Raw genomic sequence first — 18,506 nt, forward strand, 5'->3', positions numbered from 1 at the left:
TCCACTTTCTTCAATTTTCCAGCAAAGTTAGTCCTGATCCTTCTTATCAAACCGTCCCCAAATAAGAAGCCAATTCATGCCTGACAATGAAATTTTATAACATACATGTAAATATGGCTCAAAAACTCAGTGACAGACTTAGATTTAGAAAATGGTTAAGGAGTCTTTTCAGCAACTAGTGGAGGAATATATAAAAGTGGGTTGAGTGGTTTAACTAAGCAAAGAAATTGTAATATTTATCATTTCATTATTCAAATTTTTTTTAAATATAATTTTAAATTGGGTATCTTTGTGTTATGCCCCATAACATCTTTCCACTATTTTTGGTATGTGACAATTTTGAAAATGAATCAATTACTTGAAAAATACTCAATAATCTGCTTGACGGGATTAATTATTAGTACATCTATGCAACACTGACATTGCACTACAGGTCTGTTGTTCCAGATTTCTGTGGGGTCATTGAACTTTACTTGAAGTGAGGCCCTGTCTTGTTTTTCCTCCAAATTACAGTGAAACTATGAAATCTGGCCGAAATACCAGCACAGGCACGACATAAATGACATGTTTGATATGTTCTTGATCATGAGAATACATCAAGGAGAAGCTGGTCACTGTGTGCATGCAGTGATTTCACCCAGCGACATCAAAAGCAATCACAAAGCCAGGGGCCTATTAATCATCCAGATGGGTCCCTCAATTAAAACTGAATGTTGTTTCCCAGATGGTTCAGCAAACTGACAATGGCCAAGAACATCGATCCGTATAAAAGCTTCTCAAGCAACTGATGCCAAAGACTCAGGTTGGACACGAGTCCAGGCTATTTGCTCCGTAAACAGTGACATGCTGCAGTATAATTAAAAAGACACCACAGGTTGATTTTAATAGCTTCGAAAGCAAAAGTCTCACACTTGTTTATTTTCAGCAATGTGCAAGAGTCAGGATTTTGCAGATGTTAAGCTGCACAAGAATAAAACTCAAACAGTACGCTACAATGCATTTTGAACAGAACAACAGGTTCAAGGTCGCTGTGGTCAAATCAAACAGAGTTACGGTTGGTCGTGATTGAATTGCTACAAAAAGAGAAAACGAAAAAGAATAATTTCCACTTTAGTTTGTCTTCTTTGCGTTAAACACATTTTCTCTGTAACACATGTTTTCACTGTGTTCAAACCTACGTCACTGCTTCTACCAAATGTCCACCAGGGCAGTGTTGCTGAGACTATAAGAAAAGCACAATAAACACAGATAAGTCTATGTACAGAAAAACAAACTCAGATCCCTTGCAAGTAGCTCACTTGGAAGAGAGGAGGAGATAAAATATGTACAAGTCTTTTAAAAAATGAGTAAGATGCAAGTGGTTGTTTTTCCTCTCCACTGAGTTGAGCATTTAGCTCTGCTGTGTACAGACTGTCGCCTGTTGTCAGTTTCCAGCTGATGTCCCTCTGAAAAAACCTGGGCCCAAACGCCAGGGTGGGGTTATTGGGTGGATTGTCCACCTTCTAACTGCCACCTCCATCCACAAAAGTTAATTTGCAAAAAGATTTCAGAAAAAAAAGAGTCCAATTAAAAATTGGCGCGTCCACTGCGATGTGTTAAAGTCTTTGTGCACCGAGGAGCGTAGGTCGATGAAGCTGCACGTGAGGCGGAGCTGCAGAGTTGCCGCACAGTCGTCGCACTCATTCAAAGCTGCGAGAACCTGGGGTGGTGAGGCTGCTGCAGAAACCCCCGTTACACCCCCACTCTTAGAGTCCCTGCCGTCCACAAAATCATTTGTTTTCATACATTTACTTTGTAAAGTGCCCTACATGTGGTCTGTTAATTGGTTGTGGCAGGAGTGTTTGGACTGGATTCATAAATTTCAAATTCAGCTTTTAACAAACAACAGCACTTGTGGTTTTGTCATGAGTAATGACTCCGATTTCATCCTAAGTAGATGTGATTTACTATGTTGCAAATTGCATTTGCTTAGTTTAGTTTTAGCCAAGTTACAAATCCACTGTATGAAGAAACTGATATTGCAAGAAGATGACATCTTTAAAAACAATTGTGAACCCTGCAAAAGGATCCCAATGCAACAGGTTCTGCAGCCTCTCACAGGAATTAAATAAAAAACAGGAGATCATCAATATATCTCTGAATTCCATCCAACAGTACTGCTGAAATGAAATAGATATATTGACCTTATTTCATTTAGTTCCTGTAGCTTTTAATGAGCAGTGAACGCAAAAAAGGAACCGTCCGGGGAAAGTCAAATGCATGTCCACGCTGTCTCCTCTGGCTACAGGGCTGGAACAAACTGTTTGAGGCCGTCGTATCCTTGACTGTACAAGTACTCCAGGTACCAGCTCCATGGCTTGGAATGCTGAAACAAATGGACAACATCTGAGGATTGATACGATCAAAGCAATATCTCTTATTCTTTGAAATACGACTGATGCACATCAAACTACACGTGAAGTCGATTATAATTGTGGATATGAAAAGGAGACCCCTGTATACCTTTATGGAATTGAGGTCCACGTCCTTTCTCCCGGGCCAGCACTGATAAAGAGAGAACATTAATATTCATTGTCAGCCCACACTTCTAAATCCCTCAAGATTTCTGCTGAATGGAGCAGTTGGACCGAACCAAAAAAAGGTGTGTGTATTATTAAACATGCTGAGAACCGCGGCTCATGCAGCAGCCATTAATAATAAAATGTCTTTCTGTATTAATGTATCTTATTTGAAAGTTACATTAATAACACATTTGTCTCCTTGACTTGCCTTCAAGTATATTACCTAAACTGTACAGATCGGCCGCACGCTGATAAAATCAAGTGCCTCTTACCGTTTGAAAATAAGCCCAAGCTTTGAAGTAGGTTTTGTTTAGAGGTGCTCAGTAGAAGAAGCATTTTGTGGACTGCAGCAGGTACATCCTACCCACATCTCTCTGTAAGATACAAATCAAGACGCCCAGGATGATTCACACTCACCCTCTGGTGAAAGTCGACAGCGTAGCTCAGGAAAGCAGGGTGGTGGACCAGGTCAAAACTCGTGCAGTATTGCGGTACGTTGCTCTTGAGGAGCAGCTCCTCTCCCAGCTGCACACCCATTCCCGGATGAAACATTTTGGAGTTCCACAGGCAGTTGACCATGACGACCACGTAGTTGTTGAACTCGCGAAACGTTTGGCGGCTGATGTGAAAGGCCTGCTGGAAAACAGAATCAAAGGGAGCGGCAGATTGAGATGAAAGAAAAAGCAAAAAGAACGAGAGTCAAACTAAACCGCACTCTACTTCCTCAGACTTTCACATCTGATATTTGCTGTGCAGATTAATTTGCATGTCATTTACCAAGTCCATTTTTCCTAATAAAAACGTGCCACTGACATTTATCAGGGGGAGAGTGCTGGCTGCCTGACATGTAAATTCACAGCTCGCAGTGGAAGCTGCATTCAAATCAACAACTTTTCAAGTCCCCATCTGAGAGGGTATTAAGGGGGAGTTGACACTGGTGGATTCCTAGAGCGAGACTGAGACGTGTAAAATTTATAAAAACTACTGGAGTGAATGAAAAGGTGCACAAATAGCAAGAAATGTGAGAGGAGAGCAGGAACATCAAACCTGCAATAAGAACTAATGCATTCAAAGTGTATATGTGAAATACATGCGTGTGGGTGCATGAAAGCACCACATCCCCTCTGCCTAGTACTTAGTGCAATGGGGAAAAATATACTGTTACAGTACCAATGCAGTGAAAATCTGAGAATGGTTCATTTACAGATGTGTGCAACAAGAACCAAGTGTTTTCTTTTTACCTCTGTGACTTTCTCTTGACTCTTGGCTGATGTCAGGTTCACCTTGTACCTGGACAAAAAAGAAACAGTGACTCTCTGCAAAACTCTCTGTGGCTCATCAGAAGAAATTCATGCTATTAACTCTCCAATTTTCTTTGGCCATGGCATTTTTATGCATTGGTAAAATTATTTCATAACCCTGGGGTGTAGTCAATTAGCTGGCACTGTAAGGATTTGTATTATTAGAAACTGGAGCTATGAATGATGCTTGAATTCTACATCAAGGGGGGAAGAGGGTTTACGTGTGTCGCCCCTTAGCCGCTCATTATCATAAATCATACATTAACATGTACATTAGTGCAATGCAGCCATTTGATTCCAGTTCTGTTCCGTCGTCAAGGTAACTAACATATGCATCTAGATTAGCTGATGGCAGGCTGCAACACTGAGACCAAGAGTCCGCACCTGTACATGATGAAGGCCAGTCGGTCCACGCTAATGGGGTCAGGTGAAAACAGGGCTGGGTAAAACACTCCAGAAGGGGGCATCACCACCAGGGGGAGCCCGTACTTCAGAAATGTGTCACACACCTGGAGGAGGAGAGAAATACACAGTTAACACCCACCCACAGAGAGATACAAGTGAAAAGTGGATACTCCAACAACATGGAGTAGATCTCCCCTCTAAAGCGTTAATTAGGACTTTGCTTTGTGAACAGTTGGTGCACGCTGATCTTTGTTGCTGCTCTTGGTATCTTATCTTCTTCTTTATGGAATATTTTGAGTCAAATAAGGCCAGGAACTACTGTTCATGCAGTGCAGTAAAAGCTTTGAGTTTTTAAGTGGTGTGCTGCAATAAAAAAAGATTCTCTGTATGCTGCTCCGTCTGATTGAAACATGCGTCAGTCTGACATAAAACTTGATGAAAAGTTGCCAAGCAACCAGAAGAGACAACGAGAAGTTATTTGTCCTGGCAGAGAAACTGTTTGGCAGAGGTCGAAACCCCAGCAGCAGTTGCAGTATATAGCTATAACTAAGCATATAACTGGACTGAACTTGGGATGACGCATTTTGTTGAGAGACCTGCATCAGGATCATCATAAAATACGCTCACAAGCATTTTAAGAGGGTAGATAGGAGGCTGACAAAAGACCGACAGATCATGTGAATCCACATACGTGTCAAAGGGGCTTCGACAAAGATGGGTTGGGCATATGGTCATTTGGCTTCAGGCCAGTTGTTAAATAAATAGTTTGGCTAACATAAAACAGCAAACGGATGTTTTTATGCTTTAGTTTTGTGTTAGTTAGTGAACTTTAGATGTGCTGGGAGGCCAATTTTGTTACAGTCAGACAGAGCCGGGCAAGTGGTTCCCCCCGTTTACAGCTGTTTACAACTGTTTCCCCCTGTTTACAGCCTTTATGCTAAGCTAAGGTAACTGGCGTCAGCTCCATATTATTACAGGTATGAGAGAGATATCAATCTTCTTATCTTACTCACAACAAAATTTGCCAAAATGTCAAACTAATCCACTGCATATCTGTGTCTATAATCCTTATTATAGTGTGTTTGTTGCTGCTATTTCGTCAGTCTTACATTGTCCTTTTGCCCTTGTCCATTTTGATTGTTGTCTTCTTACTTTGTCTGCTTTATGTAGTTGTTAACTTGCCAAAGAAAGGGAAAGCTCACGCTTTAAAATAATTGAGGACAGAGAATCTGTTCCCCATCATTAGACAGATGTGAAAATGTCAGTCTACTGTCAAACTACATGCATGTTATTTTGGACAATAAAACTCAAACTTCTAAGTGTAGTAATAGTAGATGTATTTTGTTTATCAACAAAAAACATCTTTGATTTAAGGAGATCAGCTCAGTTTACCGTCTCGTAGAAGTCCAGGATGAAGCTGAGGAGGAGCGAGTGAGAGCCTTCGAGCTGAAGGCCCACGGACGACAGACGACCCACAAAGTGAACCAGCTCCATCACCGAGTCTTTGAACCCTGACAGGGTCATGTTTCTGGGACAGAAGGAAGAGCAGAGTCAGACACAGAGACTTACACTAGACATGACACCAAGTTGTATCATCGGTCTGCTGATTTGCCCGTGGAGCATGACTCTATGACTCAGGTCTCTCTCATTATTCTGTGACTGAGCTCTCTGATAGAAGAAAGCTCCTGAATCAGTCAAAGTGGCAGTTCACTACATCACAAAAACAACTAACACTGAATCAGCTCTGACATGAGAACGAGTGCACAAACACACAATCGATTATTTTTACATTTGGTGAGTTTGGGAATGGCAGTGAATGAAAATGGTTCTCTCCACTTATTGGATTATATATTGTGGAATGACGCAGATATTCAAACATAACTGACACCAACTCCGCCTCTTAATCTGGAAACTGGAAAATCATTTAACTGGATATTGAATGTTTCTGTCTCAAAAATAATTTCAATTATAAAATATGATGAATAAATGGGTTCAAAACAAAAAACGTCCATACACATTTCTGCCTTAGCTGATATATGTTGAGTTTCTCTCAAAATTTGATATATGAAATAGTCCAACATGCTGCTTAAATCAATAGAACTTTTAATTTGAACAAAGTGTCAACTGGGACTTCTATAATGGAGTGATTCTTTTTATTTCACTGAGTTGCAGTAAGTGAAACTGAGGCAGCATCTGAGGACGTTTATTACATCCGACGTGTGAGAGGATTTTTGGGGATTGAGAGTAAAAACTTAAAGAGCCACGACTCTTATGCTCTTAAGTAAATTATCTGAGTGTTTCAGGTCTATTGCTTGTTTATGTTCAGGGCATAAACACGCAGAGGAAAGTAGTTGTGAGACTCACATAGAGGTGTGGCTGTTGAGGCTGATGTCTAAGTCGTCCTCCAGAGCGTACACTGAATGCCAGGTAAGCCACTTCAACAGCATATTGTTCAGGCACTCCATGAGTCCACACTGCAGACACACACACACGACAAAGTGGAAAAGCACTAAGCATACAGTAGCTTAAACACTAAAAAGGACACAGTGAGTGTTTTATTCATACTAATAGCAGGAGGTTTGGTAATTCAAGCATAGCACCAAGCTTATTCTACTTGAGCCTCGGAGGAAAGCCTACCTTGAAAAACAGCGAGGATGTGAAGAAGAGCTGCATGAGGGGCTCAAACAGAAGCCTTCCGATTTCTGAAGTGGGGGAGTAAAAAGTTACGGCTGCGGCATATATAAATGCACCATAATCAAAGTGTATGACACAAAATTACTGGCCTTGTTAACATTGATGCTTATTTGGGTGAATATATCCGAGATGTGCCCTCGGATAGACAATGGTAGGCTTACAACACTTGGTTCCACGAAAGTACCATTTACCAGTATTTCCAAACAAGTGGGTTTAGATTGTGAACTCTCTGCCACTGTTACAACTGTTTGTTCATTTCAGTTTGACAGATTACATTTCATTTTCAATCAATGGAAGTGACATTGTGTGACCCCTGTCCGTCACGCGGTGGGTTGTGTGCAGCAGCCAAGGCCCAGGCGAGAACTCCTGAGGGAGACTGCAGTGACAGTGCTGCTTTTTTCCCCCAAGAATCGAATCAAATGGGTTTTTTTCCTTAAACGACTTGATTATATAATAAATTTAGGAAGAGTGAGAAGGTAAGCAAACTAAAGAGGGGTACTGGTCAATGACAGCGGCAGTCTGTGGAAGCACAACTTACGGGAACTGGGGACAACAGGAATGTTGCTTAGGAGGCTGAGGATCTGTGGGCGGAGGAGGGAACCATCCCACACGCTGAGAAACTTGTACAGGAAAGCCTCTGAACTGGAAAATGCTTCCTGTTGGAGAAATGTGAATTGAAAACATTTACGTAACCTGCTGGGGTTTTGCGGCAGGTGTCAGCTATACATGTTGCAGAGATAGTGAGTGATGGTTGTCAGATAGAGAGGTAGCTATCAGGGCTTGAGTGGTGAGGCTCACCTGCAGAAAGTGCTGTGTGGACAGCAACTTGTCCAGAAATTGCAGAGCTTCCTCTGAATTCTGGGAGGCTCTTCCATCCCCACAGAACAGAAATTCTTAACAGCAATAGCAAAAAAGGGTATTTACTGAGTGAAAAAGTCAAAGGAATAAAAAGGAAAACAGCAGAAGACTTCAAATGTGCTGCAGCTTTACACAGTAAAATCCCCCCCAGTACCTCTTAAACCCGTCTCTGAAAGAAGCCCTTTGAAATGCCAACTAGGTAACACACACACACACACACACACACACACACACACACACACACACGTACCTTCGTGGAGAGCGTAGCCGAGCCAGAAGTTGAGGCGTAGGAGGGCAGACTCATCCTGAACACAGTCAAGGTACTGCAGGGCCAGACTGGAGCCCAGCAGCGAGCCCATCTGAGCGGGCAGCTGGTGGAGGTAAAAGGAAAAAATGGGAAACAGTATAATTGAGAGGCTGAAATAATCAAATATCCATAAATTCAAAGAGGGGATACTGAGCCGATTCTTTCCGTATCCACTAATCTCCATAATGTCAGCACTGGGACATGTCTTCCATCATATCCTTCTTTATTGTGCATGAGCAGCTGCCTCTCAATGTGGATACGGTGTTAGTATAATAAATACATTAAACCAAGAAGACGGACACAGCACAGCTCCTTAATAATTATGAAACAATTGTATCATTAAACTGAGGAAGCACTATTTTCCTTCAGACAACAGGAGATGAGGGATCTAATCAATGCTGCTGTCAATGCCTCTGCTCTACGGTTGGATTGACTGGTCTCAGCTGTCTTTCCTAACACACGGCAGAGGGGAGCTTTCTTGGCAATCAACACAGTTGAGGCCGTCCAAAATCTGCTCATGTTGGTTTTGTGGGAAAGGAAAGAGGTAGATTTATGTAGCAAGAAACATAAAAGTCTGCAGGCCATTTAAAATGCCTTATATTAACTTTATCAGGTCACTGAATCTGCAGGGCAAATAGACATTTATGGAGGGGGCTCTTTAAACGACCATTTGCTTTGTGACTTTGTCCAATGCATTACTCTGATACGTCTCTTCCCAGTGTTCATATAGGATAGATAAACAACTGATGATATCTGTAAAAGTAGCCACAATCTGTTTAGAAGACAAACGACCAGCACGGTGCTCATAAAACTGGTTTATGCTCTAATCTAATAAACAAATTACAGCCTGAGGCCACCTCTGCTGGGCTTTCTGTAGGACTTAAGTTCTTAGTGGCCTAAAACTATATAGAGACAACATTTTAACAGTGATACAGCACCACCCAGTGGCTGTGAGGATACATCACAGACTGTGGTTAAGCATCCTAATGGCATGGACAAACTGGCATAAATTAAATTCTGTTGCTTAAATAATAAATGATCCCCATGCTTGATGCTTAAATTATACTCTGGCGACACTGATGTTATGAGACCAACAGCTGAATAGTGAAACGTAGAAAGACACAGAAGAAATGAGACAGTAAATAAAGCAGTTGCAGTGTCAGCACCCAGTAGGTGTAGAGCTCGGAGCTCTTTCCTGAGAGGTGTTACCTCTATTCGATGTATATTTTCCAGGAGCTGAGTAAAAGAGCTGAGTTGCACCAGGGGAACCAACTTTCTGCTGAAGGGCGACTCAGCCTGAGCCTGTTTATTGACGAGCGAATTCAAAACCGGCAACTCCAGGTGACTGTATTTCTGAGAAATAAAGCACAGTAAAAAAACACAATAAATAGAGGCTAGGCAGCTATGTACAAATTCATTTATATAAAAAAAAAATTATTGATTACTTCTCTGTCTATAAAATATTTGAGAATTATGAGAGATGACCGTCTCCTCAAGGTGACGTCAACAAATGTGTTATTTTGTTTGAAGAACTCTCCAAACCCGATATATATTACAGAGAAAAGGAGCTGGAATCAGCTAATTGTCATTTCTGCTTGAAAAGTGATAAATAATTTGGTTATCAATACGGTCGATGTTTTATTTTCTATCATTGCACAAATCAATTATTTAACTAATTGTTACAACTCTGTGTAAAACTGGTACTTGGCTAGAGATGCAACAATTAGTGGATTAATTGGTTACTCTATCGAGAAAAATAAATAATTGGTAACTATCTTGTTAATAAATAATGCCTTCAGTCATTTTTCCATTACAGATACCAAATTCTCTGATTTGAATTTAAAGATGAATTAAACATCTTAAGGATTTAGATGCGCAAAACAAATAATATAAATAATAAAACAATAAATAAACTAATACATTCATATTTCACACAATAAACGAGCACGATATCGTAACAGTTTCACCCCTGGAGAGAACCCAGGTGGATGTTGGGGTGGAGGTGGGCCAAATTAATTGCTGGAAGGGCCTTGGCAAACTGCAGCAGTAACTGCAGTGTGGCAGGACTGATTGCAAACAAAGTAAACAGTGCGGCTGACAACTTAAATAGACGTCCATACCCGTTTCCGAGAGCTGAGCTTATCTTTTATTGTGAGGGGCAGACTGTCGCTGGAGGCAAGCTGGGAACCATTCCTCTTCTGTACAGCAATCAATGATGACTTCCAGGGGGAGTTGTGATTCCGAAACCCACTCTGTATGAGACAGACAAATATGTAATTTTACTGATGATTGGAGATAATGGTCATCTGGTATTCTAACAGCAGAATGAGCATTAACTGCAGAGTCCATGTACAAACCCGCATTCGTGAAGAAATGGAGAGAGTCACAAGTTCCGGACAAAACACTTTGTAAAGGGACAGTAGGTGCATGAGGAACGGCTGCCTTCCCTGAGAACACATGAGCGAATGTCAACACACTCAGTATGATGCATCCTGTTCATGACTTCTTCATTTTACTGTAGTTTCCTTATAATGAAATATACCACAACAACAAATAGTAAGGTATGGGGAACTGTTTATAGGAACAATGTGTGAACCACAGAAAAAAATAATCTATTTATGCAATTTATCATCAAACCGATTTTCAAAGTCAGTAAGGAAATATTCAAGTAGCTGTGATAAATGGCTCAAGAGATCATATTTAATTAGCAGGATATTTACCAGTTTAGACTGAAGCTCCAGCAGCTTCCGCACTCTGAACACTCGCACTACAATGAGAAAGTAAATCAAGTAATCAATAACACTCAGAGGTGATGAGAATACTGAAAAGAGCAAACAAAGGAGTAAACCAGAGCAAATGGAGGAGACCACAGTACAAATGTGGATCATATTTCAGGTGTGAAAATGGGAAAAGACTCACCACTTTCCTTTCTGGTCAAAAGGTACAACAGATGGCAGATGAAGGGACACTGAAAAAAATGGGACAAGATATAATGACAACAGCTGTTGAGTGGATCCCAGATACGGGAAAGGAGCCAGTGTCAAACCCTGAATATATCACATCCTTTTCAGTTACAGATCTGTTTTTTTTGGCATCTTTTAATACATTAAAACTATTATACAGATAATTCTGTGAACCTGCTTCTTGAAACCGGGTCCTGACATTTTGTTCCTTAATACATGAACTGTAATTATCAGGCCTACAGCACATAAATAGATTTTTGTTAATCAAAAATAGATGTAAATTGGACTGTAAAAATCTGAATTCATGTTACCAAATTTTGCTTAATGCTTATTACAACAACACTAATATCATGAGTACACTTACCAGATTTTCCTCCGTGACAAAGCTGAAGATGAAGCCATAGATAGCTCGAAGTTGCTCTTTTGCGTCAATCATGTCAAAGACGGTCAACACCCACTTTATAAAAAGAATCTGAATATAGCAGAAAACGCAAAAATGTATTAACTATGGAGCCATGTCAGCAATAAGAGAAAACTGAATTACAAGCAGGTAAACAAAAGCTTGTCTCAAATATTGCATTTTACCAACTAAACTATAATAGAATTAGTCTTTAAGAGGTAATAATGCATCTCCCTGTATCAACATGCTAGAAAATTACTCATGGACAGAAAACGTTTTAAAGTAATTTTATCAACATTTACTGCCCACCATCATGAAGTTAAAAAGTAACTACAGACTACACATCAGAAACTTTATCTTTAAAAGTCTTCAGATTTATAAGTGCGAGCAAAATGAAATGCACTTACTTGGGTGCTGATGGGTATTTTGCCAACACCCAGCCAAACTACGGCTCGAACCACAGCCTCCTGTGGCACCACGGTGGCAGGAATCAGACACTTCAGTATCCGGACACATGGACTCGTCCCTACATCGAGAAAGGTGCAGAAAACTAAATTAACTGCCCGGTACATTAACAGAACGCAATTCCTTTGCACAGACAATACTTGTGCTACAATGTGACACTGCCTTGTGAAAAGTGTCCTCACATCACATTGACAAGTTATAACACCGTATCTACAACATAAATAATGTTGGTATTGCATTTTGGACAGCAGTGTCTCAGTGGATAACATTGTGAGAGTCAGTTTGAATGAATCTGTGTGGAGTTGGTTGTTTCCTGTGCCCAGACAAAGACGGACTGTGTGAATTATCTTCTTACCCATACGGAGGCTCATGGCAAACTCCAGCATGACAGAGATGGCCTCCGGGGAAAGTCCTCTAGCGTAGGCCACCTTCTCCACCAACACCAGGTTCCTCTCAAACTCATCGTTCCCTTGCAATGGAGTACCTGCTTCAACTACAGGAAGGAGAGGTGACGTCATATATCACAACTGTGTATGAGTTAGCATGATGAAGAACTAATTCTCTCAATGTTTTTTCTAGTTTGTACTTGATATGTTGATTTTTACTGAAGCAACCACAGACAACATAGTATTGTCCTAACACAAGAATGCCAAAACAATTATTCTCTTTTTAAAAACACCAAATAAACATAATTTGATGATTATAGAAATCTTAACACAGGATATTTTTGTGTGTGACAAGAACGTAAAAGTATATTCAGTGTTTTCAGGCCAAGCAAGGAAAGTTGTATTGAAGCATCCAGTTAATACTTTTTCAAAGAATTGCACATATATAGGAGATGTTCGAGCTGAAATTAGGCTGCAGTGAATGACCTGGTGAGCATCCTTCCTGTTTACATTAACCCAACAGTATATACACACTGTATATGAAGGGTAGGGGTGTGCCTGCATTCACACAGAATACAAGAATATGACAGTAATACAAAATATACAATATAGTTCTTCAAGTAAACGTCACTTCAAATGTCAAAATCTATAAGTTAACATTCTTGCAGAATCAGACTAAACCTACACAATCATCAATAAGTTGCATTATCGATTAATCTTGTTTTGTTTTGACTGTGAGTCCTAAATAATAAACCAGTTTAACACTCATGACAAAGAAAATATAAGCAAATCATTTAAGAAGCTGTAAACATCAGATGTTTGGTGTTTTTCTAACAAATACTCGACCACTATTAACCAGTATTTAGTTCCTGATTAATGTAATCGATTAATCGTTACATCGTCATAGCAGGGGAACTTTTGGTTCAGTATATATTAAAAACAGAAGTCGTCTGTGTTTTGTAAATAAAGTTACTGATATAACCCCAGCTCTGTCTGGGACTGTGTCATCATCTAATTCAGGAGCTAACCGTAACTTAGCAAACATTAGCCACCAGTAAACTTCACATAAGAAGGTAACGCGAGTTAAAGCTTTGTTGTTTGAATCCTGGACGGTTAGCACGGTTGCTAACAGTGACGTTAGCTCAGTTAGCTGCTTGACTGGGAGCAGCCGGGCCGCCTCCTACCGTCAGAGAAGTACTTGAGGGCCGGGACGAACGGGTCCTCCGCCTCGGTCTTCCTCCGCTCCTTCTCCGCCACCCGAACACTCCGGTTAAAGCTCCGGCTCGTCTGCTGCTCGGTTAGAGACGACTGGTCTGAATCAGAGGACCCCGACGCGTTTTGCTTCGCTGCCATTTCTGCATCGCTAACACTTGGAAACACTGAGTTCCGCCGCGGCCATTCAAACCGAAATCAAATCCCGCCCGACCGTTTGCTCTGCGCGTGCGCACTTCGCCGCTTCCGCTCGAGGGCTTCCTGGGAGTTGTAGTCAGGTTGTAGTCCACCTCCAGCCCATAGCGCCAACCACAGAAAGACAGTAAGATTAAGATTCCTTTATTAGGCAGTATTAGCAAGTTGTGTTGCACGTCAATAGATGGTAAACACGCCATTAAAAATACATGTATATACATATACTTTTCACACAGAGGACAAAAACCTGTCAGGTTATTAAATGAAAAATGTCATCCTCAACTTTACAGTGGTTAAAACTATCTTGGGCAGCCAGACTATTTCTATTATCATTAATCTAGTGACTATATTCTCAAATAATTGATCGTTTGGTCTATAGAATGAAAGAATAAAAAAATATTTTTGACATGCCCATGAAAGCAAATTCAATTTTTTTGTCTGACAGCAGTCTGAACCTTAAAAATATTGTTTGCCGTAAATAGAAAAGACTTTATAACCTATCCAAACCCTGCAAAGCCAAATGGTCTTAAAAGCAGGAGCAAAATCACCCCACTTTGTCTTAGCCTCTTCAAAGACCCTTACTGTCTGAATTGGGATGTCTGTTCCCTCACATCCACTGTTGGGGCATGTTTTTTTCTAATCATATAGTTATGAAAAAGATTGGGTGGTTCCCTGTGTTGTGGTTTTTGTCTTACAGCTTATATTTAAAATATATTTACAGAATAAAGTGATTTTCAGATACGGATCAGGTCATTTCCCTTATAATTTCCTTGTAACTACATTAATTTCATGTGACTATGATGAACCAGTAATAAAATAAGAAACAAATCCCTTAATGTGCATAGAGACTAGCGATGCATATTTGGGCTCATGAAACTGTTAATGAGAAGGAATGTGACAGGGACTGAGTGAAGTTATATAATAAGATTGCAACATAAAAATCCCACCACAGCATTTTTAAAGTGGAGCTACGCAAGAGTGCTAATAAACAGACAATATTTAGCCAGTCATACCTCCAATTCTTTATTTGAAGTATATCATTTACAGAAATATTTTCAATCTCAAATCTGACATAATTTTTAGATGACTTTTAATCCCCAAACCTGAGGATTTTCAAATCTTTAGAGAGGAAAACAATAAAACCAAAGGGTTGAGCAGAGCCGTTTCGAGACAGAGAAGAATTCTAAGACTGTGAATTAAAAAAGAAAAGTCAAGTTCAATTTTAACAGACAAAAAGACTGAGTTGGATGCTCAGCTGTACGAGCTGGCAGCAGACACCTGAGGCAGCAGCTGCTGTCCTTCCCAGCTGAACAACTTCACTGTGTTCACTGAACTAAAAGGAGAAAAGGGGAATTCAGCCTATTTGACCTCAGGAGAATGGGTTTCATTTGTACTTCTGCAAAAACCCGCAGAGATGAAATATGACTGAGGATGTATATATTTTTTCTTTTTAAAATAGCCTTCTGTTCACATTGCATCAAAGTAAGATGCGGCTATGTAATACTTCCCAATGTACGGTTAGTTAGTACAAAACCCTTTCAGCAGTGCTCTGTTTGGTTTATGTTCTGTTGTCTTGACCAGAGGAAACATGCTTGAAATATTGAAATTCATAAATTATCAGTCTCTCCTACATACAGTATAAAAACAAATTAGAAAAAACAAGCTACAAAGATTCTTTCATGAAAAACAGCATTCTCAAATCAACTTGTAACATTAACGAAACGTACACTTCATTCAAAACAAAAAAAAACACTAGTAACTTTAACACAGTGTAGGACTGAAATAAATAGGGAACATGGGATAGACTATTGTTACAACGAGCTGAGCTCTTCAGAGTTTCCACAGGTAAGATTGTCCATGTTTATGTAGAGGACGTATGGGTCAGGAGTTCTTGGTTTCACATTAACGGTGCAGAGGAGTGGGTGAGGGTATTCAGTCAGCCAGCTGGATGAGACAGGGGGGGGGATGTGTGAGGGCTTTTATTACTGGGAGTGACTGTTTCCTTCCAAATTCAAATGACTACAATCCATAAAGGTGCATCAGTTTCCCTTTGCTGTGGCTTGGACCAGAGTGGAAGAGGGATCTTAGGACTGCTTGACCTTGTTCTTTTCCTGGTCGTTCACGTGCTGTTCCTCTCTGCTGTCCTCTCTCTCCGGCCGGTCGTCGCTCTGGCGGGCGATGAGCAGCCGACAGGTGAGCAGAATGCCAAAGACCAGAGCGTGGGCGTACCGCTTCAGGGGGTCTCCCACTAGCTGGTGGAAGAACAGGACGGCCAGCATGACCAGCAGCAGCAAGAAGTTGGCCACGTCCTTCGGCCTGCCCGGCACGAGGGTGAGCACCACGCCGCAGCCCACCTCCAGAGAGCCGATGATCTTGCGGAGCAGGACTGAGCTGATCCCGATCTTCTTCAGGCCCGGCAGTGCCTTGGCGTAACTCTTGTAGGCCCTTTTCTGCAAAGGAGAAGAATTCAGACATCTGCTTGAGATACCTCCAGCTTTTAAATAAGGTCATGCAAACACCCACAAGGACTTGTTAGGTCTCCATTCTAAAATCAAACGCATTAACTTTATCATTTGCCACAGTTAATATTGAACCTATTTGAATCTACATGTGACAGGAAGCTAGCCTGTTAGCATGTTAGTGAGGCTGTAGCAGGACAGCTAGCACCCCCCCCCCCCCACTCAGGACACTTCAACATCAGGTGCATCTCAGAGAATTTGCTCGAATGTGCCGCCATTAAAATCCTTAACTTGCTTTCCACCTTAAAACGAGTAGTTAAACAACTTATACACATTCAACGGACATTAAAGACACTAGTAAAGCTTGGAAATCTGTTATTTGTCCGGAACACAAATTGGGATATTTAAGCTAAATAACAGAATGTGAAAGGAAATGAATGAAATCCCTGGTGAATCCTTAGTGTTTTAGCATTAACCAGCTGCTGTGGGGAGATTATGTATCGATGCTGATTCCTGTGTTGATCCAGACACATTTAAAAGGTTTATCCCATCACACAGAGGCCTAACCTGTGAGCTAACCGACCTCAGGTCTGATTCTTTCACGTTCAGGGGAAACAAAGCCTTCACACACGCGTTCATTTCCCGTCTCTCTTCATATTAAGGTCAACATCTCCCCGCGTTATCCGAGCCTGAGAGCCTCCATCCTCCCCCGAGAACAATGGCCTCTCGCCGCGGACGCGTACTCACCATTTCACTGTAGGCGTCTTTGCTGAGCCTCGGTGTGAGTTTGATGGTTCCCATGAACACGAAGAACAGGCCCAGGGCGAAGGAAAGGGCCACGATGGTTACTGTCCTCGGTGAGGCCATGTTTTTCTGGACCGGGGCTCGCAGCAGCTCAGGGCGCTTTCCCTCACCGGACTGGATGAGCGTCTGTCGGTCGGTTCTCCCGCTGAAGATGCACCACCACCACCACCACCACCACCAGGGGGAGGAGCTTCCGGAGGCTGAACCGCAGAAATGGCGCCGCGCTGGATGTCGCCCTGCGCCGCATCCAGGAGGAGGAGGAGGAGGAGGAGGAGTGTAGCTCAGCCTCTGCTCCAACATCCTCTGCTCCATCATTCTCCTTCATCCTCTGCTCTTTCATCCTCTGCTCCATCATCCTCTGCTCCCACATCCTCTGCTCATCATTCTCTGCTCCAACATCCTCTGCTCCTTCAACCTCTGCTCCATCATCCTCTGCTTCATCATCCTCTGCTCCAACATCCTCTGCTCCATCATTCTCCTTCATCCTCTGCTCTTTCATCCTCTGCTCCATCATCCTCTGCTCCCACATCCTCTGCTCATCATCCTCTGCTCCTTCATCCTCTGCTCCAACATCATCTGCTTCATCATCCTCTGCTCCACCATCCTCTGCTACATCATCCTCTGCTCCTTCATCCTCTGCTCCTTCATTCTCTGCTCCATCATCCTCTGCTCCATCATCCTCTGCTCCAACATTCTCTGCTCCATCATCCTCTGCTCCTTCATTCTCTGCTCCATCATCCTCTGCTCCATCATCCTCTGCTCCTTCATTCTCTGCTCCATCATCCCTTGCACCTTCATACTCTGCTCCAACATCCTCTGCTCCATCATCCTCTGCTCCATCATCCTCTGCTCCTTCATCCTCTGCTCCATCATCCCTTGCACCTTCATACTCTGCTCCTTCATCCTCTGCTCCATCATCCTCTGCTCCATCATCCTCTGCTCCTTCATCCTCTGCTCCATCATCCTCTACTCCATCATCCCTTGCTCCAACATCCTTTGCTCCGTCATCCTCTCCTCCATCATCCTCTGCTCCATCATCCCTTGCTCCAACATCCTCTGCTCCATCATCCTCTGCTCCATCATCCTCTGCTCCATCATCCTCTGCTCCAACATCCTCTGCTCCAACATCCTCTGCTCCGTCATCGTCTCCTCCATCATCCTCTGCTCCATCATCCCTTGCTCCATCATCCTCTGCTCCATCATCCCTTGCTCCATCATCCTCTGCTCCATCATCCCTTGCTCCATCATCCTCTGCTCCATCATCCCTTGCTCCATCATCCTCTGCTCCATCATCCCTTGCTCCATCATCATCTGCTCCAAGCAAACTTTTTATTTCAAAATAAACCCAGGACAAACAAGAGATATTCTTATTTTATGCAACACCTCTATGGTTTCCATGTGTCACAGTTCAAAATGATACTCCACACATTACATGTAAAACCAAACCTTTACGTTGATCTGTAGGATAACTACCTCTCCTGGAGGTCACTTTATTC

General features: G+C 41.9%; 2 protein-coding genes across 2 annotated transcripts; both read right to left on the reverse strand.

The window, feature by feature from the left end:
- Nucleotides 1–1,093: 1,093 nt before the first annotated feature.
- cenpi (centromere protein I) lies at nucleotides 1,094–13,774 on the reverse strand. Its single transcript, XM_034598601.1, has 20 exons — nucleotides 13,525–13,774; nucleotides 12,310–12,447; nucleotides 11,897–12,015; nucleotides 11,454–11,561; nucleotides 11,046–11,094; nucleotides 10,847–10,893; nucleotides 10,484–10,573; nucleotides 10,247–10,378; nucleotides 9,336–9,479; nucleotides 8,070–8,190; nucleotides 7,760–7,854; nucleotides 7,500–7,617; nucleotides 6,905–6,969; nucleotides 6,632–6,741; nucleotides 5,660–5,795; nucleotides 4,247–4,371; nucleotides 3,803–3,851; nucleotides 2,979–3,197; nucleotides 2,503–2,544; nucleotides 1,094–2,365 (listed from the first exon to the last, which is right to left on the reverse strand). Exons 1-20 carry the CDS (start codon nucleotides 13,691–13,693, stop codon nucleotides 2,282–2,284), a joined length of 2,160 nt encoding a protein of 719 aa, XP_034454492.1. The 5' UTR covers nucleotides 13,694–13,774; the 3' UTR covers nucleotides 1,094–2,281.
- A 971-nt stretch (nucleotides 13,775–14,745) lies between these two features.
- On the reverse strand, nucleotides 14,746–17,414 carry tmem35 (transmembrane protein 35). Its single transcript, XM_034598565.1, has 2 exons — nucleotides 16,954–17,414; nucleotides 14,746–16,197 (listed from the first exon to the last, which is right to left on the reverse strand). Exons 1-2 carry the CDS (start codon nucleotides 17,323–17,325, stop codon nucleotides 15,832–15,834), a joined length of 738 nt encoding a protein of 245 aa, XP_034454456.1. The 5' UTR covers nucleotides 17,326–17,414; the 3' UTR covers nucleotides 14,746–15,831.
- Nucleotides 17,415–18,506: the final 1,092 nt, after the last annotated feature.

This window comes from Hippoglossus hippoglossus, chromosome 10 (assembly GCF_009819705.1).
Source record: "Hippoglossus hippoglossus isolate fHipHip1 chromosome 10, fHipHip1.pri, whole genome shotgun sequence".
Lineage (NCBI taxonomy): Eukaryota > Metazoa > Chordata > Actinopteri > Pleuronectiformes > Pleuronectidae > Hippoglossus > Hippoglossus hippoglossus.